This window comes from Leptonotus elevatus, chromosome 1, assembly GCF_054856555.1.
Source record: "Leptonotus elevatus isolate MCC_2025b chromosome 1, RoL_Lele_1.0, whole genome shotgun sequence".
NCBI classification, from domain to species: Eukaryota; Metazoa; Chordata; class Actinopteri; order Syngnathiformes; family Syngnathidae; genus Leptonotus; species Leptonotus elevatus.
Genome location: NC_141239.1, coordinates 15872459 through 15898823, shown reverse-complemented (window position 1 = coordinate 15898823; position 26365 = coordinate 15872459). Strand labels below are relative to the sequence as shown.

At 39.7% G+C, this 26365-nt stretch overlaps 1 protein-coding gene across 2 annotated transcripts in view; it reads left to right on the top strand.

Moving 5' to 3' along the window:
- Window positions 1–25582, top strand: part of atp1a2a (ATPase Na+/K+ transporting subunit alpha 2a) — a 68158-nt gene extending 42576 nt beyond the window's left edge. For both annotated transcript variants that reach the window (XM_086077308.1, XM_086077309.1), the window contains 9 exons: window positions 895–1045; window positions 2373–2541; window positions 7222–7376; window positions 17390–17513; window positions 20244–20389; window positions 20470–20600; window positions 21556–21657; window positions 21773–21864; window positions 25237–25582. In XM_086077308.1, coding sequence (XP_085933434.1) covers window positions 895–1045; window positions 2373–2541; window positions 7222–7376; window positions 17390–17513; window positions 20244–20389; window positions 20470–20600; window positions 21556–21657; window positions 21773–21864; window positions 25237–25265 — 1099 coding nt within the window. In that variant the 3' untranslated portion in view covers window positions 25266–25582. The remainder of the gene's footprint in view (window positions 1–894; window positions 1046–2372; window positions 2542–7221; window positions 7377–17389; window positions 17514–20243; window positions 20390–20469; window positions 20601–21555; window positions 21658–21772; window positions 21865–25236) is intronic.
- Window positions 25583–26365: the final 783 nt, after the last annotated feature.

The window sequence follows — 26365 nt, the reverse complement described above, 5'->3', positions numbered from 1 at the left end:
AAAAAAAACTGCTCAAGTAATAGTATCAAATGATTTATGCTTAATCTTTTTAATAGCGCATGAATGTCAAATAGTCAAAAAAATCGACTAAATATGAAATACACATTCAAATACTGCACAAAAATAACATTTCATAAATAATATTTTTGTAAATTAAATAACAAACTAAGAAAAATTCAGCCACAATAAATGTTCTTAAATTCACTTTCTAAGTTAATACACGTGAAAAAGCACAATTTGAATTCTACCGACTTACATCTTTATCTTCAGTACTGTGCATACATTGTGGCTTGCTTTTCTCCCTGCTCATTTTGAGAACGCACAACACTTTCTAAAGCAAAGAAGAGAAAACTCCCAACTGGTCTGAATGGGTCGGTCAGAGAAACTGCGATTTGCGTTCAGGTGCTGTAGTTGTAGCATTACATTTTGCAAACGCGTCCCAAGTGGAGTTCTTGTAGGCTGAAATGCTGACAGTTTTAGGCTGACATCGCTGTACTTTTTCATAATCCAGCCATCCATTCACTTCTTTAAATTTGGATTTAGACCAGTTTTATGTAAATGAGTCACTTTCAGACTGTGTGGTCATGTGACTGACGGACTCCATTTGATTGGTGAAATGGAGTAAAGTGTCACAAGTTGGACTGATGAAACAGAAGATGTAAGGGGAAGTTTGTCAATTAAAAAGTTGTATTCAAGCAATTCTGAAAACTACAATTTGCAATAAGTTACTTTAGTAAATGTAATTGAGTAAATGTAGCTCATTACCATCCATGTTGAATTTGAATAGTGCTATACTATATCAACTATATAAATCTAATAAAATATTGTATATATATATATATATATAAAAACTTGCCTTAAAGTGTGTACTCTCTGCCTTATTTTCCACCCCAGGGACGCTAAGGCCTGCGTGGTCCACGGTTCGGACCTGAAGCACATGAGCTCCGAGTACCTGGACGACCTGCTGAAGAACCACACCGAGATTGTGTTCGCTCGAACTTCGCCGCAGCAGAAACTCATCATCGTGGAGGGATGTCAGAGACAGGTAGGGGGAGGACGTTGCGAGAGTGAGTGAGTGAGTGACCGAGTTAGTGTCCTTGTGCGTCTTATGTTCTGGATCAGGAGCCATAGAGGACAATATAAAATCTTCATTAGCACTGGACTGTGTGCGTGTATGTTTGCGTATGTGTGTCTAAGTATCCCTGTCCGTTTATACTTTTTGAGACCCTATTTCGTGTCAGGCCCCAACTCGAGTGTGTGTGTGTAAATGTTTATTAGGGGTGTGCCAAAAAATCGATTCTCATTTAGTACGATTCAGAATCGATTTTAAATGTCCCAAAATCAATTTTATTTAAATTATTTGATACTGTCTTGCCTTTGTCTGTGTGTGCCTTTATTTGGAGCGCTGTTCATGTTGTACCCGATTTGGCCACTTAGGGGCAGTGTGGTTCCACGCGGTCTAATACACTGTTAAGTTGTAGCCACATTAGAGAGTAGAAGGAAAAAGTCACGATCAAGTTATTCCAATAAAAGTTGTTTTTTTGCAGTGTGGAGCCGTTCTTTTGAGTGATAAAAGTACCGTGAGTAGCGCGCTAATTAGCATTAGCGAGGCTGACTGGAGTAGATCCTTACAATTCATTGCACATCGATAGATTGAAGCAAAAATCATTGTCAATCAAATCATTTCAATCAAAAATCGTCCCTAATCGAAAATCGATTCTGAATCGAATCGCAGGGCCAAAAATCGGAATCGAATCGAATCGCGAGACATTCAAAGATTCCCACCCCTAATGTTTATGTAGTGCTCTTCTCCATGAGTCCTTATGGAGTATGCCTGTGTGTGTGTGCGTGTGTGTGTGGGTGCGTGCTTGTGCATCTCTGTGAATGTTGTCGTCTTGCGGCTGCATACCAATGTATCCATTGAAGTGTGTGATTGTGTGTGTTGAATGTAAGTTTGTTTGTTTTGAATGCACTTGAATGTCTAAACTGGACATTGCGAATGAAAACAGAGGTTTTGTTTGGGTGCGTGTGTGTGTGTGTTTATTATTTCATGTCCTTGTCGTCTTATTGTGAGTGTGTATGTGTGTAGACAGTGATGAATAGCCGGTTGAACATAATTGTGTGTACGCGCGATATTTTAATCTATGCCTGTGGCGTCTGCGTGCGGGCACACTTGAGGTCAAGCTCCAATTCCCCTCTCGACTTCCTCTCACTGTGCCCACTGAATGATTACGACTCAATTCCATTCCTCATTTAATCTCCCCCGAGACTTTTCTCCAAAAGACGTTATTAAGAGGAAAGTGCGGGGCCTTAAATCATGCCACTTATCTCACTCTACTTGACACTTTTTCCCGCCATCTGGGGGTCCGCAGGGGGCCATTGTGGCCGTGACGGGTGACGGCGTCAACGACTCGCCAGCCCTGAAGAAGGCCGACATCGGCGTCGCCATGGGGATCGCCGGCTCAGATGTGTCCAAGCAAGCGGCCGACATGATCCTGCTGGACGACAACTTTGCCTCCATTGTCACCGGCGTAGAGGAGGGTGAGTGATTGGCAAGGACAGGAACCGATTCACGGGAAAGGCTTTGTGACATTATTCCATTCAAAAATGGAATATAAGTTTGACAGTTCAGCACCAAATTTGGTGCATCGGTCAGGCATGACAGGATGCATGAAAAGGTCTTAAAGGAGAAGTCGACCTTAAACATTTCTTGACAATAATATGTCAGATGTGACCTCACTAGTCGAAACATGACATTCTGATTAATATTACATGTGTGGAATATGAGTTATGAAGCAAAATCCAGCTGTTTTCATCTATCTCGGGGGACGGCCATTTTGCCAATGCTGTCGACTGAAGATGACATCACAGTTGCTCAGGGCGAAGGCAATGACCAATCACAGCTCATCGGTTTTCTGAAGCTCTACTGTGATTGGTTGTTGCCTGAGACCTAAGCAACTGTGATGTCATCTTCATGCGAGAGCAAGTGGCAAAATGGCCGCTTTCTGATATTGATAAAAAAATGTTGGATTTTGTTGCTTAACTCAAATTCCATTAACGAAATATTAACCAGAATACCATATTTAGACTAGTGGGGCTGCACAGAACATATTATGGTCAAGATTTTTTCTTTTTTTTGGGTTGATGTCCCCTTTTTAGACCCATGCATGAAATTTAACAGGAAGTACACCATTTTGGTTTGAAATAGTCATATCGCACTCTGCCATACCAACGGGAAAGTAAAAAAAACAAAAAAAACGAACATTAATTTCTCGAATGAAAACGGATTTGATGTACCTGTCTATCACAACAGGACACTTAAAATAAGTCTCATGAACCAATGCTTAAAATTGAACAGCAAGTCCACCATTTTGATTTGAAACAGCCATTTCGCACTCTGTCATACCAACAGAGATGTAAAAAAATAGCCCTGGTCATTAGTTTCTCGGATCAAAACAGAATTTGGTGTACCTGTCTATCACAACAGGACACGTCAAAAAGTCTTAAGAAGCTATGCTTGAATTTGAACAGGATGTTGGCTATTTTGGTTTGAAGCAGTCATTTTTGCATTCAGTCACACTCCTTTGAAAGTTTGAAAAGTATTAGTCACTGGCACAAGTTTCTTCAATCAACACAAAATTGGGTGGGCATGTCAATACTAATAAGTCTCAAGGACCCATGCTTAAGATTGAACAAGTCAGCCAACTTTGTTCATTTCACACAACCTCTTGGAAAGTTAGAAAAATAATTGTCTTTGACACTAGTTTCTCCAATCAACACAAAATTGTGGGAAGATATGTTATAACAGGATGTAGGAAAAAGTCTCAAGGACCCATACATTGAACAGGAAGTCGGCCATTTCGGTTTGAGCAGTCATTTCACATTCATACGCCCCCCTTGGAAAACAATTTAATAAAAAATTGCCCCACAACAGTTTTCGCCAATCGATACAAAATTGGGTGAACATGTCTATTTTAACAGGACACACGAAAAGTCTCAAGGACCCATGTCCCAAATTTGAACAGAATAAATGTGGTTCAAAACTATAGAGGACCACAACTGCCAAAATTCAAAATGTATAATTGATTAAATAAATAAATAAATGACTAAAAGTGAAAATAAAAATGGATAGAAAAAAATAATTCAAAATTGTATTTCTTTATTTAGTCATTTATTTATTTAGAGTTTTGGCAGTTTTGGTCCTCCATACAAAACAGCCATTAGCAATCTCCTCCTCGGAATCTTGCGTAATTGTGCCCAAATATGATTCTGACATATATACTAGACCAGGGAGTCAACACGTGAATAGACCGCGGGCTAGACTTCTCCTTTGCCGAGATATTCCATCCTGCCTCGCAGGTGTGCCATATCAAGATGCTGATTAGACACCATGATTAGTGCACAGGTGTGCCTTAAATGCCTACAATAGAAGGCCACTCTGAAAGGTGCAGTCTTGTCTGGGGGCTCAAAAAAACAGTCAGTACTCACCAGTGACGTGCTGCGAGCTCTAGGTTTGGGTATGCAGGCAGTCGCAAATTGAGACGCACACACCAATTACAAATTTGTGTATCGGCAGGCGAGTGTACAACGTATCCTAGGGTGACCACATTTTCATTTCCCAAAAAAGAGGACACTCAGCCTGACCTCGAGATACTTGATACTCAGATACAAGATGCTATACATTAAAACTATTTCAACATATGCCTCCTCTGTATGAGTAGAAAAAAACAACAACAACATTACTCTCTTTTGCAGTCTTACATTTTTTTGCTCTGCAACTTTGAGCGGGGTTCGTACCCATCGTCTCCCGTGCCGTCTGATCAACATGGGAAATGCCAACACTAATGGAGAAATATTTCACTTTACCAACAATTTCCGATTTCACTTTTTTACCCATCAGATCGATAAATTCCTCACACACATTTAAAGATAAATATGAGGGTGTTCCACTTCCAGCATTTCCATATTTTTCCATGTGGGATTTCAAAAAAGGGTCAAATTGACTTAACAGTTTCATACATCCCAAATAGTTACCATTGTGGACATCACCAAATTGGTGGATGCTTCCTCTGACAAAAAAACAAACAAACAAACACATAAGACCAGTACTGACATTCATAGTTCAGAATCCACCAAATCGTGTTCAGCTGACTCGTTAATAAAAGCTATCATGGCCATTATCATGCTCACGTAATCGCTCATCTGCTAGTTTCCAATCAGAAAATCCTGATGCAGAAAATGCTGATTCAGCTCTATTTTTACCACCAAAAACTTTGCATGCAAAGCAAAATGTGTTGCCACTTTGAAGGGATTTGCACAGACATTCTCTTTGCACACTTTCCCCATTAGTAAGTGTTTGTGTAAAGTGCGTTCTGGAGAAAAAACATCTTTGTTTTTTAAAATTCTAGCCAAGTATGCACGCACCTTGTCTTCGACAACTAAAGGGTGTCCCCATCGAGCAGGATGTGTGTCATAAGGGTCGTCCGAGTCCTTGTGCCCTCCTGCAGCAGCAGCAGGACGAGCCGGATCCTCTTGAGGAGCGGCTTCATCTTTGTCGTCCTCTTCCTCCGTCAAATGCTCCGGGCTCTCCTTCCCCGGACTGGCTGGGCGCTGTCGCTGCAGCTGGTGGCGGCGGCCTCAAGTGTAGTCGTGGCGGCCCGTTTGCCGATTAGGCCCGTCTCACCTCCCACTTCCCCTGCTCCTTCTTCGCCGAAGCCCGCGTTTTTTGCGTCTTAAAAACCCAGTGAGCTTGGGAATTTGGCCCATTAGGTCTTTGTCACGGCGCTCTTTTTCCTTTTTAAGCTTTTTTTGAGTGCCACTCTCAAACTGAAAGTTGAAGTGGCACAATAGTGTATGAAACTGTTAAGCCTTCTGGTAGGCCCTTTCTTGGGACACACCCTAATACGACCACAGCGATGCACGAATCATCTGCGGCTGCAGGTTGGTCATCTCATGCATGATTGACAGAAAAATCAATAAATTGTCTTTTTTTTTTATATATATATATATATATATATATATATATTTTTTTTTTTTAATAATGATTCTGTACTGTAGCCCAGTGCATTGAAGAAGTAATGAGTCATTTTTAATTGAGGCATGAGAATCACCAAATGTTGTCACTTTTAAACATATAGGTAGTGTAGGCTTTCTGAAATGAAAGAAATAATTAAAATAAATAGAAAAAGCCCAACGGCTTCAACTTTCATTTCAGCCTGGGGTAGGCAGTGCCTACCTTGCCTATCCTGACCGCACGTCACCGGTACTGACAAAGGAGAAGTGCTCACAATCACAGTTTTAGACTGGTTTGTGAACAATATTTGAGCGAAATGGTGATATTTTGTACGTGGGAAAAGTTTTAGATCTTTGAGTTCATCGCATAAAAAATGGGAGCAAAAAAAGTGTTTTTTTAATTTTTGTTGAGTATAATTTTACAAATGAAGTGATGCATCTTGATATTTATTGGTTAAATAATTATTGATAGTTACTGTGAGAAGTCATTGACATGATCGTCTTCTTCACACAGATGAACATCATTCATTATTAATAGCATGTCATTCATGATAATTTGAGCAAAGTTGTTATTTTACAAGTACGTATCAAACTGGTCCTTGGCCCTTCGCATTAATCAGTAACCAATAAGTAGCTCTCAGTTTCAAAAAGTTTGACCCCTGCACTATAGACGGATGGATGATGCTAAATTGCAAAGCATTTTAGCCTCCACGGTCGGATGTGGGTGTGGCCTTTGACACCAGCTTCACCAATCAACATAAAAGTTTGTGTGGGTTGTAAACGTTGTAGTTTGAGCTTTTAAAACTGTGCCTGTAAACGCACCGACTCAGTGAGCTAACACATTGAGGTTTTCCTGAAGTCACAATAGCAAAATGCTCCTCCAGTAGATCAAAAAAATAGATCCCGGGTGGCACGGGGGTTTCTTGCATGAGCGTAGAGCTTGCATATTTATGATCAGGCCTCGCACACAGAGGGGACTATATGCAAACAACAATATAAAGAGCTTTGTAAGGAGAAGGGGGCTGAGGCTTTCCACAGGAGACTGGCGTTTAATCTAAAGTGGCGGCGGTGGCGGCTAATAAAGTCACTCACTCCGGAGGCAGACGCTGTGCATTTTCAATTTACTTCAAGTCTCAAACACCAGGAAAACGAAAATCCAGACTTTATTACGAGGATTGTTATCCCACGCTGATGTCTTTATCGCTGCAGGGCGGCTCATCTTCGACAACCTGAAGAAGTCCATCGCGTACACGCTGACCAGCAACATCCCTGAGATCTCACCCTTCCTGCTCTTCATCATCGCCAGCGTTCCCCTTCCGCTGGGAACGGTCACCATCCTCTGCATCGACTTGGGCACGGACATGGTGAGTGCCGGGAACATCATCGGAATAATAATGAAACAAGGCCCTTGCACCCCCTTGTTCATGGCAAATTCTCAAATGCTCTGCCAACAATTAATGACAGAGGCACGAAAGCTTGACTTACACATCTTTTTGATTTGGGGCTCGGTTCCCTAGGTGGAAGGTGTAAAATTAACAAGCCCTGGAATTTGGCCAAAATAGCTACTTTGAACCAAAATAGGCAACTTCCTGTTCAACTCAGACGCTGGATTCTTCAGTTTTTCGTATGTTGTTATGATACACATGTCCGCGGTGGTGTCCAGGTGCGCGTTTTTCTAGCTTTTTCTAGCTAATTTTTTTCATACTTTCCAGGGGCCGGGGCTACAAAATGACTGCTTTAAACCAAAATGTCAGACTTCCTGTTCATTTATTAGCATTGGTCCTTGAGACTTTTTTCATACGTTCTGTCACGATTACTTGTTGATTGGAGAAATTGGTGCCTGGGGCTCATTTTTTTTTAAATTTCCAGGGACTCCTACTGAGTGCAAAATGGCCGACTTCCTGTTCAATTATTAGCATTGTCCCTGAGTTTTTTCATGCGTTCTGTCACGATACACGTCCACCGAATTGCTTGTTGATTGGAGAAACTGGTGTCAGGGGCTCATTGTTTCTAAATTTACATGGGTTGCTACTGAGTGCAAAATGGCTGCTTCAAACCAAAATGGCTGACTTTCTGTTCAATGATTAGCATTGGTCCTTGACATTTTTTTTCATACGTTCTGTCACGATTACGTGTTGATTGGAGAAATTGGTGTCTGGGGCTCATTGTTTCTAAATTTACAAGGACTGCTACTGAGTGCAAAATGGCTGCTTCAAACCAATGGCCGACTTCCTGTTTAATTATTAGCACGGGTCCTTGAGTTAGTTCATGCGTTCTGTCACGATACACGTCCACCATATTGCTTGTTGATTGGAGAAACTGGTGTCTGGGGCTCATTGTTCCTAAATTTCCAGGGGCAGCGACTGAGTACAAAATGGCTGCTTCAAACCAAAATGGCTGACTTTCTGTTCAATGATTAGCATTGGTCCTTGACGTTTTTTTTCATACGTTCTGTCATGATTACTTGTTGATTGGAGAAATTGGTGTCTGGGGCTCATTGTTTCTAAATTTACAGGGACTGCTACTGAGTGCAAAATGGCTGCTTCAAACCAAAATGGCTGACTTCCTGTTCAATGATTAGCATTGGCCCTTGACTTTTTTTTCATATGTTCTGTCACGATAACTTGTTATTCGGAGAAATTGGTGTCTGGGGCTAATTTTTCGAAATTTCCAGAGGCAGCGACTGAGTACAAAATGGCTGCTTCAAACCAAAATGGCAGACTCCCTGTTCAATTATGAACATGGGTGTTTGATTTTGTGTGTGCGCGTCCTGTCATGATTGACATGTCAAACCAATTTGTTGATTAGTTAAACAGCGACGGGGGCTAACTTTCCAGGAGGAAATTGCTGAGTGAGTTTTTCAGCATGGTTTTTAGGGCCCTTGGCGCTTGCCAAAATATGAATTGTCGGGCATGTTGAGGCCCCCAAAAGGCGATTAATTCATTGACGGACAAATATCAAGCAGCCACCCACTGAATGAACAATCATCAGTCACCGTAAAGACAGCCGAGAACAGACGGCGCAATAGAGCCCAACATGGGCTCAATTAGAAATTCAAATGAATTCATGCCGACTAGACGAATTGAATCTACAATCCAGATTTATCCAGAGAGAAGTAGTTACGTAGTTAAAATCTGTTCGTCACACGTGAACGTTTGCTTTTGTAGTATAAAGGCTTTGACGTCTCCGAGCCAGAATCAAATGTAAACTAATGAACGGCAGCGAAGTCTTTGTGACTCACTCTTTCCCCGCTGTCTCTTTTCTTCTCCGGTGACGGCTTAAGGCCCGCAGACAAGCGGCGTGCCGACAGTCTCTGGCGACGCTGACACGGGAAGCACAATGGAGGGAGAGTGAAATGTTTTAAATGTGAACGCTGAGTGTCAAGCTCTCGCTTTGTTCCCATTGTTGCTAATGGAGGTCGGTGCAAAGCTGGCCACTAATCTGTCCCGCTGACAGACAGCGTTTTTTTCTTTTCTTTTTTCTTTTACCTTCAGGGCACTCATATTCCAATCAGTCCAATGAGACAACAGTTGGCGTTGCTTCAATGCAGCCCCACTGGATCCCTCGTACCTCCACTACGCGAGATTTACTACTTAAAAGGCGCTAGGGTTGGCTCGTTGATTCGACTGTGGCGTTTAGAGTTTGATGTTGACAAGTCTTTTATTACATGTTTCTGCTTGAGGAAGTGCAACATCTATCAACTGAATTGATTTCAATTGTCTTTGATTTCTCAATTTGCACCTTTTTTAAGTGACAGAAAACCAGTACAGGGGCTAAATGTGAAACACTACTGTATACTAACTAGATATTTGGGCGATGCATAGTTGCCAAGCTTTTTTGCCTTTGGCATCTAATGTAATTTGGTTTCAGTTTCCTGATCATCTGCAGAATCGGACAGGGAAGAAGGGATGAATAAAAACATTTTTAAATTCAGCCTGCAATGCCAGTTTCGTTTTGGAGGATGACATTGGGTAGACATGTCCATATAACAGGATGCATGAAAAAAAAAACGTGGACGTCAACCCCAAATATTGTTTGACAATAATGTGTTCTATGCGGCCCCACTAGTCTAAATACAGTATAAACAGGCCAAAGATCAAGATCCTGTTCCTGTGGATGGGAAAATCACAACGCATCAATAAATTCATTCGAATTCAACAAGAGGGCAGAGGAAGTCAACCCCCCCAAATGTTTTTGACAATAATATGTTCTATGTAGCCCTACTAGTCTAAATATGGTATTCTGGTTAATATTGCGTTAGTGAAATATGAGATAAGCAGCAAAATCCAGCAGTTTTGATCAATATCAGAAAGTGGCCAATTTGCCACAGGTGAGCTGTGATTGGTCGTTGCCCGAGCAACTGTGATGTCATCTTCAGTCGACAGCAAGTGGCAAAATGCCCCCCCCCCCTTTTGCATTGGAATATTAGAAAGGAAAAGCCCCTTAACACGAATTTCACTGATCAAAACAAAATTGGACGGCCATGTCTATCATGACAGGACGTATGCAAAATTCTCAAAAACCCATGGCCGAAATTGAACAAGAAATCGTCCATTTTGGTTTGACGCAGCCATTTCCAACACATTTCAGGGCTTGCACTTTGACAAACCCCTTTCTATTCAGGCACTAGTTTATTTTTTTTGCAACTTATTTATTTTCATCTTTGAAGCTACAAAAATCCATCCATTTGGTTGCCAACCAATCGCTGACTCCAAAAAAAAATTCAATATCTAACACAGATTAAAGCTCGCAGAAAACTACAAACATTGGCTTATTAACATAATTAACATAATTATCATGTAGTTGTGGCCTTGTCTCATTTGCTCCCAGAAAACATATAAATACGTTCTATTTTAAATATTACCATGCTCCCAAAGACGTATTTATACGTTTAATGTTTTTTTTTTTTTTTTTTTGCTAGAGCATACAGAAGGCTTTGATTCAGCCTCTGAACTGAAGAGAATGCTTGAAGCAATGGTAGTTATTACAAAAACGGCCAGCAGGTGGCAGCAAAGTATAAGAGATCAACCAAGACTATGTTGAAAACTATCTCATTTACCCACAGTTCTAAACAGATTTGTGAATAATGATGAAACGTATGTATATTCTAATGCTTATTGCTTCAAAATGGAAACAGATAGAAATATACTTTTTTTTTTACTGATGAAAGAAGAGATTCTAATCTTTCTTTTGGTTGGTACCATGTTCTTATAGCAATAGAACACAATATTCTGTGGGCCTTGCAAAATCTGTCAAAATCCACTAAAACAGAGTGAAGGGGGTCGCTTCAGTGAAAACGGCTGGGAGTGAATGAGTTAATGAGTAAACCTAAACACTATGCGTTTCATTACGCTGTTGTTAAAGTAACATTATAAATCACAGGTGTCATTGTTGTATCATGTCATTACTTTGAAATTCCAGGAGCTAATATTACAATATGGAATCAACTCAGTTGTCATGTGATCAATTGTAGCTTGTCAAAGGTGACCTTGTTGGTTTCTCGCAGCAGGACATTTTGTTCTTGTTGATCAATATTTGTTCGGCTGTCTCCAGATCAAAGTCCTGTCGTAACAGGAGTGAAGTTTGAAACGCAACAAAATTGTGTTTTGCATTAAAAAGAAAGCAAAGGGAAAAAAAAAAGTAAATAAACAGCTCACCTTCAAAGTAAGACGTCAGCATGTCGGTGAGAAGCGCTGGCAGTGTGAAACAGCTGGACGTCGGCTTTGAAGTGTTGCAGGCGCTAAAGATCTACCGTGAATTACAAGAAGTGAGGCGGACGAGTTATATTTGGCGAGTCGCGTCTTCACGGACAAGGAAATGTTGGATCGCCACCCCTTCACTTTGAGGAAGGAGAACCCAGATGAGAGAGCGAAATCTCAGCCAGTCAGCGTAATTTTATTAGATTTTTTAATGAACAATAACGTCATCAAAACATAATAAGTACAAATTCAATCAGTCGTAGCTTCGATTTATATGGGGACCTTAGGATGCTTAACAATAGCTCATGGGGTTAATTAAAATCTGTAAATGTGAGTGTGTGTCTGTATTCATGTTGCGAAAAGTATTTTTGGTGAACAGATGGTGCTGGAGGAGTTTTTTTTGTGTGTTTTTTTTTTTTTAATGTTCAGGGAAGCAACATCACAGATTTTTAGTAGAGAGAGAGAGAGAGTTCCAGAGTTGGGGGTGATCCACGGCGATTCCAATAAATTGATTAGAAATTGTCACGTAATATGCCGTTGAAATAAATAAATAAATAAAGCAAAACAGACCGAGTAGTTCCTTTGGTGTTTGTTAAGGATAGGCAGTTTATTGGCCAGCTAATTATATTCGGCATTTTGATGTATCTCAGTTTAGGACTTTTTTTTAAATGGTATTTTTTATTTGTAAATCCGATGGTCGATAGCGATCATTTTCAAACTGGGTCTAATAGGGAGACTTGCCAAGTAGGAATTTCAATTTTCATTGCTACCATTATTTTTAACTGTGCAGGTGACAGACAAATAAACATCTTCAATAAAATATGCTGCTGAGCCTGGGAGCTCGCTGCACTTTTAGATTAGAGTTATTAATCACCCAAAAATATTCTTAGCATTAATAATGTATTAACGCAGATTAATCGCACTATTAATTTTGACCACAGATTATCCTTTAGCTTAGACAGCGGATGGTTACATTAAAGGTAGCACAGGTTGTGTTTGAGCAATTAACATAACTACATGCATGAAAGTAAAGTAATGTTTGTGTATGACATTCAGAATATTTTTTCATGTTAAACTATAGTGGTCATTTTAAATTATCCAAGTAATTAACTGATTAGAAAAAGAGGAGGATGAGCGTGTGCAGTGGATAAGAAATTTTGAAGACGTCATAACATTAAAAGTCGAAAAAAAATTCACACATAACAGGTGCTCTTTAAATTTGGTGGGCAAGAAATGTTGATTAAAAAAGCCTTTTTAATTAAGTGATAAATCGTGATTACTCAAAATTACAAGATGCGATAAATCGGATTTAAATTTTTTTATCATTTGACAGCTGTATTATTGATTTGCTAATGCTAACAGCTAGCTTCTAATCAGTAGCCACTTACGTCGGAGACTTCTGCCGTATCATACAATGACTACGTAATTAATTAGCAGTTTCTTATTGTCCTAAATTAGCAATTGAATATGAGTTCGGATAGTGTTATGTTGATTGTGGTTGCAACTTTAATGTCAACCAAAACTACGACAAAGAAATCCTAAACGTCTAAAAGGTAAATTAAGCTAGCCATCACACCACGACGTGGGCCAACTTCAAAGTAAAAGTCTACTAAGGCTATTTGCATTGCCGTCAATGTATTATTGAGCAAACTTTATTTTGCAGTTTTTCCACCAACCAATGCGCGGATTGTGCGCGATCAGAACCGTGGGGGCTGATCCGAATCGACCACGGATCAATGACGAACCGTTGCACCACTAATGACTACTAATAATCAGTATTCAGTAATCAGCCCTGAGAAGAAACATAACATAACATCAACTATTTCTAGTGTTTGTCTAATGCAGTGGTGGTTGAAACGTTGACAATTAACAACTCCAATATGTTGGTTGAAAGTGTAAAAAAGCCAAAGAAAAAGCAAAGATGTAATGTTTGTCTCGCATGATGGCAGTTAAAACGTTGACATTTCCTCCCCTCGAAAATATTCCGACTTCGGCGGCTGTTCCTCCTCCGCATGCGAAAGAACATGTCAGATGAAAAAAGAACAACCTGGCAGCTATGCCGGTTTGTTAGCAGTTTGTCAACATCTTTCCGTTCAACTCTGCGGGACTGCGACGACTCGATCTAGCTTTGCCGGTGACAAGCGACACCCTCGGATGTTATTTTTAGATTCCGCTGGAAAGCAAGATGCACGTTTAAGTGTGTATAGTGGCCCACACTCTAACTTTAGAAAAAAGGAAAAAACTTACGCAAAATCTGCTACGAAATCATCATGCCTTAATATTGTTTCTTTGGGGGGGCGGGGGGTGGCATGAATTAATTCAATGTTAGCTCTTGTAGCACATTTTGACATTTTCAAGACACATATGTTGTGTTCAATGATTATTTATATACCAAATCTACTAAATGAAAGACACTCCCCTTTGACCAGAAAAAAATGTTTGATTCTGCTGTTTTTCTTTTACAATCAGCAGTGCAAAAAAAGTAGGTTGCACGAAATGCAGCCTGAGATCAGCAAACTGTGCTGATCTCATATCTAAAACGGGGCATCGATGCCATCTACTGGTGGATGTGCATCAGTAAAGTTGTTTCCAAGTTTGAAATTTACCGTGGACCAGCATCAGACGCTCCCCAACCCACCCCAAGTGTCCAAGTCCACTTGTCAATGGCAATGGCTAATTTGAACACAATTATTTTAAATTTAAGTCATTTAATAAAAAATTAAAAAACAATTCCCCAAAATTATCTCTAATCTCGCTGCAATCATAGTTATTTAAACAGTTTTTAAAAATCCAACACTGTACTTTTTTTTCATGTTCAGCTAATTTTTTATTTTTTAGTTAAGTTGTATTTAAGTATAGTATTCTGAAAACGAAAAAGTTATTATTATTTTTGATTGTATTTTAATGTTGACTGTTATGATGGTACTTGGAGAGCTGAATATTTTTTGAGGTTGTACCCATACTTTCCGTAAAAAAAACAATGAGAACCATTGTCTTGAGATATTTGTCATGTTACCTTATTCCTCTGATACAACCAATTTTGCATTGTAGCCTCACTCACAAAAATCTTTTAATCTTATCACTTTTTTTTTTTATTGTGGAATGAAGCGTGCCACACTCAAGTGAGGGAAAAAAAAATCTGTCAAAAGTGAGCATGTTACAGCATCAAGGTCGGGGTGGCGCCAGTCATCATCAAAGGATTTGTCGCCCGCCCTTGCGTGTCTACTTTAAATCCACCTTAACGCGCGAAGATTTCCTGCTCGCCGTCGAACATATTGTGCGCTGATATCAGCTCAATATCTTTTATTACGCGCGCCTTTCTCGCTCTTCTGGTGTACAAATGAAATGAAGAGCAGGCCATAATAGGATGTTTCGAGAAAATAGGAAAATTATTTTGAATATACAAGATGCTTGACTAGGAGGAGTTGGTAAACTTGTGTGTTCAAGGACGGCATAAGATTATTATTATTTTTTTAACAGATACAACATATAACATATTAGCCCCCCTACAAAAATGTCATTGTTTTTAATGATATTCCCAGGTACTTTTAAATAGAGCAACATCTTTTTAACACAGCTTTTGTAGACATTTCATTTTGGATGCTTACATTATTTTAGTTTGGACACAGAAATGAAAATATTCCACAAAAAACGAAAACTACCAGGGTCAAAATTATTAGCCTTCTGCATCCTAATAGTCCATTAAACATCCTTTTTGCTGGATAACAGCCTGCCGTCGTTTGTTACAGTTTTCAACAAGTCTCTCCTACTTCTTTAGTGGAATCCCAGCCCATTCTTCTTTGGCAAATCTCTCAAACTCCTCCAGATTTGATGGGTCTTCTGGCATGGGCATTCTTCTTTAGGTATTTTTAATGGCATTTAAGTCAGGGCTTTGTGCAGGCCACTCAATTACATTCACTTTGGTCTTCTGGAGATAGTTCAGATAGTTCTTCACCAAGAGAGTCGTATGTTTTGGATCGTTGTCATGTTGGAAGATGAAACCACCACCCAGACCCAGTTTTACTGCTGACTGCTTAAGGTTTTCTTTCAAAATCTCCACATATTTTTCCATGTTTAGGATTCCTTCCACCTTGTCAACATTTGCAGTTCCAGATGCATTGAAGCATCCCCACAGCATAATACTCCCACCACCGTGTTTCAATGTGGGGAAGGTATTCTTTGGGTGATATGCCTCTCATCTTTCTCCAGATTGTCCTGAGCATACTTAAATCTGTTTTGAAGGTGTCTCTTCTTGAAAAGTGCAACCTCGCAGTCCATTCCTCTGGTGATTTTCTTCTTCAAGACTGCGATTCCTGATGTGGACAAGTCATTGACCAGTGTCTTTAGACACATCTCTCAGTAGTTTTCTTTGAAATCTTTGGCTTTCTACATCTGCCAGGCTAATTCTGGACTGTTTGTCTGTCATTGAATCACTGGATTACACTTCTCACTCCAGTTCTTGACACTTGAAAATGCTTTGATGGCTTTGTTTATCATTCTCCTGCTTTGTGTGCATCAAATAATACCTTTTTCTCAAGTCCAAACGGATTTATTTAGTATTTACTAAACTATAACGGACAGCTCAAGGACCCATACTGAGGCTTTTAAAACATTTTTAAATTTAAACTTCTTTTAAAATCTCCTGATTCACCTGATCACCTTTAAGTACATCACCCGTGAAGTTAAATCACATCACTGCACAAAAGCGGTTCGTGCAATGACTGAATAAATGATCATTTCTTAAAGGAGGCTAATAATAATGTCACAGGTCGTTTATGTTTTTTCTTGATTAATTCAGATTTGGTGTACAAATATAAATAATTTGTGCCTTCTAAACAAAACTAGTATGTCCAGATATGCTATGCTGAAAATTCCTTGGTCTGTAAAAAAAAAAAAACTTCATAGGGGGACTAATAATTTTATCCTCAACTGTAAATAAATATTAGAGTTAATAAAAAAAAAGAAAAAGTTTTATGTCCCTATGGATTTTTTTTTAAATGAATTCAATTGTAATTAACATTGAAAAATATCAAATGCACATATGAAATTATTTTGTTGATATTTTGCATTTTATTATCTATCCAAGTATTTATTATAATAAATGTGAAAATGCTGAATAGGTAAGCATTTTTTTACTGTATATTGTTACATTTGATACAGTTAAAAATTAAATGCATAAGTTATGTGAAATTGTAATGTAATTTCATTATTTTAGGTCAATTAATTAATTAGTTATTAAATTTATTTTAAAAATATAATGTGTATGTACATTTTATGCTTTTATAATAAATTAACCAATTATTAAATTTAAAAAATATATACAAAAATGTCAAATGTGCTGGACATGGCTACTAATGTGTTTTATTTTCATATTTACAATGAATTAATTAACTTTAAAAAAATTCTATTAAATATAATAGATTACCGCACAGTAACACATTAATGTCATTTAAAAACGTTTTGTTGTATTACTTACAATAAACTGATAAACCAATTATTTAATAATATTAATGAAAAATAGATTGTATTGTATTGTAATTGAAATAAAATACCTTAGTAGTGTTACTACTACTACAACCGCTACTACTAAATAATGATAATATTGTAATAATGATAGTAATGATAACGCCCATCTGAGTTTTAGAGTGCTAAACCTTTTCCCCGTTTTCTTGCTCCAGGTTCCTGCCATCTCATTGGCCTACGAGACGGCGGAGAGCGACATCATGAAACGGCAGCCCAGAAACCCCAAAACGGACAAGCTGGTCAACGAGCGACTCATCAGCATGGCCTATGGCCAGATAGGTGCGTATAGTGCCGGCTGTCAATCAATGACCAGCAAAACATAGCCGCAATCATTTCGTACGTTTTAGAAATTGAACATTTTTCAATTCGTTGGCACGCAATGAATGGGCTTCTCAACTGCGCGTAGTAAGTAACTAAGTGCAGTGTGAAACTGTCCTAAACTCAAATTCACAACACAAGTCACAAATATCCACATTAAAGTTTTTTGTTCATAAGATTTCACTGAACATGTGGTAGCTAACCAGTTGTTAAGCTAACAGCTAGCTGTAAGAAGTTAACGCAGCAGTCTAAGATCCACTTTTGTTGACAAAAAGTCTTGTTGGAAAATGTTGAATAAAATGTCCTTGAGTTTATTGTAATACCGATTAAATTATTGCTTAAAAAAATACATGGGAAGAGGACCTTGACAAAAAATAATTCCATATTCAATTAAATTGCAATCACATTATTTAGAGGGGGAACAAAATCTCTATTACATGATTTTTCAAAAATGATTCAGTCCTACTTTGGAGTGTGGCTGTAACATAAAATGTGTAAAAAGTGAAGCCCCTTGATATGCGGAAAACTCAGTCACCCTACGTCAACGTGAAGATGGATCATTGCCACACCATCAATAAAATTCTTAACAATCAAACACGAGGGAAATTGATCTTCTCTGTTGACATTTACAGCAAATTGAGCGTGGCCAATGTGACCGTATCCCACTTAATCTTGGTCATGCGAACCCCGGCCGGCTACAGCCTCCCTTTCCTCTCCATGGCTGCCTTTTTATCTCTCCCCTGGCTTGATATACAGTCGATGGCGCGGGATGAGCAGCAAAATCAAAGGCTGGCAACATTTCACAGGCTTTTTTTAAATGGGTCAAAAGATGACAGGGCGCCACTGGATGGCGTACGGCTTGCCGCCAACGTCGAGTGACGCCAGGCGAGCGATCTCGCCCAACAATATCCCGCCACCTCTCCGAGCGCCGTTAAAGTCTGTCGGCGTAAAAACACTGAAGATTAATAACGGAGCCGCCTGGAGTGGACTCTCCGGGAGGCTCTTAAACAACATGTCCGTCACGTTAGCCCAGCTTGAAATTAAAAGTGGTTATTGGCTTTTTGTTGCTGCCTCCGGCCGTCCTAAGATCACCTGTGATAATTTATTACAATAGTCGGTGATGGATGCCCAATGGCAGAGAATAAAAAAAAAAAACCCTTGAGGGGAAAAAAAAGAGTAGTCAGCAGCTTGTATGTGATGACTCTACGTGGCTCAGGGAATACTACACAGTTGTGAATGAAAGCAGGAAGAATAAACTAAGAATATTGTATATGTGAAGATGTGTGAATATGAGCAAAAAGGTGGCAAGGATCGTCAGCCGCGTTGCACGTGAACAGCTATAATTGGTAACGTCAAGAAATACAATATATAAAAGCAATTTGTGAATTCAATCATCAAGATGGATACCATGAACAAAAGGTGACAAAAATAGTCAGCAGTGTTCTATACATGGCTCAGGAATTCTCACTTCTGACCAATGAAGTTCCATTTTTGACACTTTGTGAAGATTCTAAATGGGTTAAGTGGAATCAGTTGATTACATTCTGCTCATTTCAATTATTCCCTTGCTTTTCATCAGCGCGACGCCTCCGGATTTTTTTATTTTTTTTTTAATGAGAAGAATTTCTATTTAGCGCTCACTCACTCACTGGCTGATTCTGGTGCCCACTCCAGCGGTTTCCCCCTCAAATCACTTTGGTTAAGAGCGTTTGCCAAATGATGACATGAAAATGCATCATTGTGCACTTTGATTAGGCTGACGAGCAGAGGATTGGCTCCATTCATTGGGTGCACCTGAAAAATCCAACGATATGTATGTATGTATATATATATATATATATATATATATATATATATATATATATATATGCATTTGACGTTGGTGACATATATATATATCGTTGGATTTTTCAGGTGCACCCAATGAATGGAGCCAATCTATATATAAACACAAATTTTTTATATAGCAGCAAAAAAATTTAACTCGCGATTAAAGACCGCCACCCAACTTGGTAGGCCCATACTGGGGGAATTCCAGTTGCAACACAATAGACACGCCAAAATTTAGCAGTAATACATTTCATAAGCTATAAGAGACGGGTCAAGTTGTATTTTACAATTTTAAAAATGTGCAGAATTTCACAAGTTACTTCATGTTAAAGATTAGGTCGCTGTCACCAACGTCTTACAAATGCAGTTATGCCATCGAGTGGCAGAAAAATTACATCAACACAAATCAATAGCACACATTTTTTGCAGTACAGTACGTACATCTTTTTTTAATTTTAACTTAATTTCATGGATTTTTATGAAATTGCTGTATCAATGCCTAAAAGATGCAGCCATATTTCTATTAGTTTATTATCATTTTTTCCACTTTTATGTTAACAAAAGTAGGAACATTTGCAAAAATATTTTACTACACATTATACAATAAATTGTACATTTAGAACAGATATAAAAAACAATTATTAATGGCGAGTTAACTATTGCAGTCATGCGATTAATTACGATTAAAAAAAAAAATATATATATATATATATATATATAGAGAGAGAGATAAAGATATATATAGAGAGAGAGATAGAGAGAGAGAAAAGAACAGTAGATACAATAGACAAAAAGTCAGATTTTTGTGCCATTTACCACACAAACAACTACAACTATGTGTGTTTGTGTGTGTGTCAACAGGTATGATCCAGGCTCTGGGTGGCTTTTTCACCTACTTTGTTATCTTGGCTGAGAACGGCTTCCTGCCGATGACTCTGCTTGGCATTCGCATCAACTGGGACGATCGCATGGTCAACGACGTGGAGGACTCATACGGGCAACAGTGGGTGAGGGCTCCTCACACACACACACGCACGCACACAATATATGCAGCAGCAGTCACGGTGGTGTGTGGGCCCTTCTGCAGACGTACGAGCAGAGAAAGATCGTGGAGTTCACGTGCCACACGGCCTTCTTCACTAGTATCGTGGTGGTGCAGTGGGCCGATCTCATCATCTGCAAGACCAGGAGGAACTCACTCTTCCAGCAGGGCATGAAGTGAGTTCAAAGGTCATACTAAGGTTTAAGTTAACTCATTCACTGCCAGCCCAGTTAAAATCGATCTTTGACGTCTATGGCCGTTATTGGCAGTGAATGAGTTAATTTATTTTGACAAAAATTGGCCACCAACAGCAGTGGCCTCAATTGACGTGAAATTTGGTGGGCGCGTCTTAACTGGGCACTCAAAAAAACTGCCTGGAATTGAACAGGAATGTCGCCATTTGGGTTTGTAGCCGCCATTTTGTACTCCGTTGCACCCCACTGGAAAGCTAGAAAAAAAAGTTTTTGCCTCAGACATCAGTTTCACCAATTGATACAGAATTGAGTGAACATGGCGATGAAAAGAGCTTGAATGAAAAAGTAGGGGGGGGGGACAATAAAATTAAAATATAAATGAAAAAAAGACATTTAAAAAATAAATAAAAATTGCTTGGAATTGACCAGGCAGTCGGCCATTTTGGTTTGAGGTAGCCATTTTAGGAGAACTGGAAGTTTCACCAAACCAGTTGGGATGTTGCGCAGTGTACATGGCTTAAAGGGGAAGTCAACATTAAACATTTCTTGACAATAATATGTCATACGTGAACTGACTAGTCTAAACTCATGGGGCGGTCATTTTGCCACTTGCTATCGACTGAAGATGACATCACAGTTGCTCAGGGCTCAGGCAACAACCAATTAGAGCTCACTTGTTTTCTGAAGCTGCGCTGTGATTGGTTGTTACCTGAGATCTGGGCAACATTGAGGTCATCTTCAGTCGGCAGCAGGTGGCAAAATGGCCGGCCTGTGAGATGGATAAAAACGACTGGATTTTGCTGCTTATCTCATTTTTCACTAACGCGATATTAACCAGAATATCATATTTAGATTAGTGAGGCTACATAGAACTTATGCTGCCCTCTTGTTGAATTCAAATGGATTTATTGATGTGTTGTGATTTTCCCATCCACAGGAACAGGATCTTGATCTTTGGCCTGTTCATTGAGACGGCCCTGGCCGCGTTTCTTTCTTACTGTCCCGGAATGGACGTGGCCCTGCGCATGTACCCGCTTAGGTAGGCTACCCGTTTGAATATACGTCCATCCAACTAGGATTTTGCCTTTAACCTACTTTATCCCATCATAGTTGACTTTAAATGAAGCCGTCTTCCTCGTTATCCTCTTCCCCAGGATCGGCTGGTGGTTCTGCGCCTTCCCGTACAGTCTTCTGATCTTCGTCTACGACGAAGTTCGTAAATTAATTCTGCAGAGGAACCCCGGAGGTAAGTGTGGTTATTAGCGAGCGCGAGCGAGATTAAACGCTTTCCCGACCTCTTTGTCTTGTTCATAAACCAGCGGAAGAGTAAATTGCTTTGGACTCGCGTGTCGAGAGCCGCGAGTGGCAATTTTCCTGCGAGAGCGACTTCACAACGTCTCTTGTCCTGGGTCACCCTTGTATTTTTGATCAGAATCATCTCGGAAAGTAAACATACTGGTGTATCGAGAGATATTAGCAAGCAATCAGAAGCCCCCTTGAAATTGCTTCGTTTTTGTTGATCTTTTTTTTTTAATTCAGCCCCCGAGTCAGATTCTCATAACGCCATGAAATTTAGCAGGCATGTCTATCCGGAGTAGACACACAGGCTCAGGAATCAAAGCCTGAAAACTCACACAAAGTCTTCATTTTGATTTCAAGTGGTCATTTTAGGGTAATTTCAAGTGGTTTGTTTTTTCTAGCAATGTCTATCGTGAGTAGACCCACCAAAAAAAAAAGAAAAAAAAGGCATGCCTGAAAAGCCACAGGAAGTTTTCCATTTTGGTTTGAAGCAGCAAATTCAGATTCATTTTGGCCATTTCTAGGGGTCCTTCAAAGATGAACTTGTCTTAGAGGACAGCATGTGTAGACCTACAAAAAAAAATTTTTTTAGGGCACCCTTTTTCAGGGGTTAAAAACCCAAGTTCTCCTAGAGATTTTTGTCCAATTGCTACTATGATACAATTTTTTTTTTTTTGCAGAATGTAAAAGTTCATAGTGATGTCAATCACAAAGTCATCTCAAGAAACCATAACCCAAATAACACAGGAAGTCTGCCATTTTGGTTTGACGTGGCCATTTCCAGGGAACATTCATAGATAAACTCCTTGTAAAGATTTTGTCTGATTGCCACTGAATTTGAACTTTTTATATTAGACATGGAGTGATGCTAAATTGTGAAAAATGTTATGCTGCCTTCGAGTGAGAAGGGAAGTCTGACTTTTCCGACCTCATACCTGGAAGTGTGCCCCTTTGAACCTCGGGGATCCGAGTTGCGAAGTTTGAAAAAAAAGAACCCCGACTTCATTTATCGGATTTATCGGGATCAGCCACCTTTGTTGTTCACATTCACCACGAACGCTTTGAGGTCGGAAATGGGACAATCGGAGTGTGTGAATCCGACTTCCAACCTCCTTCAAATGCAGCATTTGTTTTCATCGTTACATGTGGGCGAAGTATGACAGCGAAATTTGATGACTCGCCAAAGAGAAACCCTCAAGTCTGCCATTTTGGATGGAAGTGCTTATTTCAGAGTCAGTTTTGGTCATTTGCAGGTGTTCTTTACACACTTTTACTTTAGTGCAACCTCATTGGTGTTATTCACACCAGAAAGATGTGTAATGCTAAATTGTGAACACCTTGAGTTTGCCTCATTGCGTGGTGGCGAACATGGTGGCAAAGTTTGATGACTCGACAGTCGGCACAAAATACGACAACTCCAACTCCACAGGGCTCCAATATGGACTTAGTTTGTGTTTGTTTATCAAGTTGAAATTCCCAAGCCAACATGTCGAGCGCCGTTTTGTCTAGAATCAAAAGCGTGACACGCAAACAGTAATGAGGCCTAATGCTGCGGCAGCCGCAGCGTTACATGCTGGTAGGATTATTCAGCACTTAGACACGTTCGTTCCTGGCGCAGGGACGGCTGAGGGTCTCCTCATGAATAAAATATGGACTTCATAATAACTCTCGAGTGACAATATTCGAGGCAATATCAATACAAAGTGATAATGCTGGCGATCCAAGTTGCCATGAAGGGAAAAAAATGGAAATGACACAATTTGCATCTCTATAAACATAAAAAGACTGCAAGGGCAAGCCAACTGATGCCGTTGCCGACAAGTACTGTACTTTTCAGACGGTAAATACAAAAATAGCTTATGTCCCGTGTCACTAATAATCATCATAGTTAACTGCACGCAATTCAAAATAGATCTAAGCTGTTTTATCTGTCTTGAAGGACACTTTATGATGTAAAATTCCGACAGTTTTTATCACAATGTTACAACTTTACACTCATATTTTTTTCAGAGTTGGAAAATTACAATTGAGGGGCTCTTGGAGTTAGCTAGCTCCATCGACGCTCAGGAAACTTTGCCAGTGAGTTCATCCTGGTGAAAATGTACATCCATAATTGGCTTTGAATTTGATTTTTTTTTTTTTTTGATTTTGTAATTCAGCCCCTGAAGCCAGTTCACTTGAGCTAAATGAATTTTGGTAAGCATACATTGCATTGAGTAGAGCCCCAAAAAAGTTTCAAAAAGTCACGTTTAAAAAGACTTCTGACATTTTGGTTTAAAGTGGACCTTTAGCGTCATTTTCCAAGGTTCGATCGAGGATTTTGAACTATGCATGCAAAAGAGATGGGTGATGCTTTTTGTGGCATTTTGCAGCCTGAGATGTGGTAGACACAAATGTCTCAAGAAGCTATGCTAAAGCTAAAGACACTGGCGTGTGTTATTTTGATTTGAAGCAGTCACTTTCAGGGGATTTTGGACATTTCCAGTGGTCCTTCCAATACGAACTATAGAAAGTTTGTCTGAATGCTATTATGCTGTCACTAAATTGTGTGTGCAGTGCATTATGGCAATGACCATAAACTGCATCTAAGCAACCCCTGAATGTTTTGAAAATTAAGTGAATGAAGCCCATTTCCCTTCGGAACATTAATTTGGTCCTAAATATGTCTATCATGAGTAGACCCCACAAAAAAAGTCTCAATATGCCATGCTAGAAATGAAAAGACACAGGAAGTCTGCCATGTTGGTCCAAAGTGGCCATTTTAGGCTCATTTGGGGCTTTTTAGTTAGATGACTTGGCGTAAGGCATAAAACTGTGGTTATCTCAGCTCCACGAGGCGAACCAAGCCAAGCGCTGATCTCCGCCGGCGGCTTTGATGCGATCTGATTGTTATTGCGGTAGAAAAAAAAAATCCTGCAATGACTTGACCGACGCTTGCCTGCCGGTGGTGTTTACGTACTAATCCGGCCCCGCCGCAGGAAACAGATTACGCTTGTCAACAGCGCGAAGAGCAAAATAACGAGAGAGGAAATTACGCGGCGCCCGATGAAGACTTACGAAGACGGTCGACAATGGATCAAAATTTGCGAGGCCGATGACGGCACGGGTCACAATAACAATTGATGCTGACAGTTAATCTTCTCTGTTAATGCGCGTGACACGGTCGGCTGATCGGCGTGTCTGGAGAGTTACGAGCCGATTCATTTGCAGAAACAAAAAGCGCCGCCAGTGAATACCAAAGAGGATATGAAGGCTTTTTATTTTTTTTGCTTTTGTTTTGACGCCACTGCAAGCGCCTCTTTGTTTTTTTGTCTTGCAGGCTGGGTGGAGCAGGAGACGTACTATTAACATTCACAAGACGTCAGCGTCAAAGCCAAAGAGAGAGAGCGATTGTGTGTGTGTGTGTGTGTGTGTGTGTGCGTGTGTGTGTGTTTGTGCGTGCGCGCGCGTGTTTGTCTGTCTGTAGCAATATTTGCATGGATCAGATGACAAATATGATTAGCCTGAAATGATCAGATGCTAATAATTGCCGCTGATTTAGGCTTTTGAATATGTTTGTACAAAAAAATGGGAATTCACAATGGCTTGGCGGCACTGGAATGCATCAATGTATCACGCTCTGTTTGGCTGGCGACTGGTTGCCAAATAAAGCAAATTACACATAACCTGGCTCATTCTTGCATTTAGTGGGATTTATGAAATGGAGAAATTAGTACTTGAGAAATGGGTTGTTGCCTCATTAACCAACCTTCCTTCTTTCCTTCCTTCCTTCCTTCCTTCATTTCTTCCTTCATTTCTTCCTTCCTTCTTTCCTTCCTTCCTTTAATAATTTTTTTTCTTTCCTTCCCACCACCATTCCATCCTCCTTTTTCTCCTTTAATTACTTCATACCTCCCTTTTTTCCTTATTTTCTCTCTTCTTTTCATCCACCTTTCTCTCCTCCATAGATGGAAAAAGTACTGACATTCTCTACTTGAGTAAAAGTAGAATTACTTGTGCAAAAAAACAACTTTGGTCAAAGTAAAAGTACTCACTCAAATAATTACTCAAGTAAAAGTAAAAAAAGTACAGGCTCTGAAATGTACTTGACGAGCAGAAATAAAAAGTAGTTTTTTTTAATCGGATGTTTCGATATTAGTTAAGGGAGCAAAAATGGGTATACATTGGCCGGTTGACTCTGACTTGCCCTGCGTCGAGTTGACAGTGTTGGCTGAGTAACCCTCGCTTGTTGCTGGTCCACTCCTCACTGACATGATTGAACCTTCTTTCATATTGTTGACTGGCAGTCTGTAGTGTTCTTCTTATCAAGTTTAAATTATCTTTCTGTAGTGGCGGCGCGCATTGCCCTCATAATTACGGGTTGTTCTAATTTAGCCAATTGAACGTAATGTGATAGCAAGTCATAGAGCTAATCACAAGCTGGGATGTAGGGGTCCGTGTGTCACTCT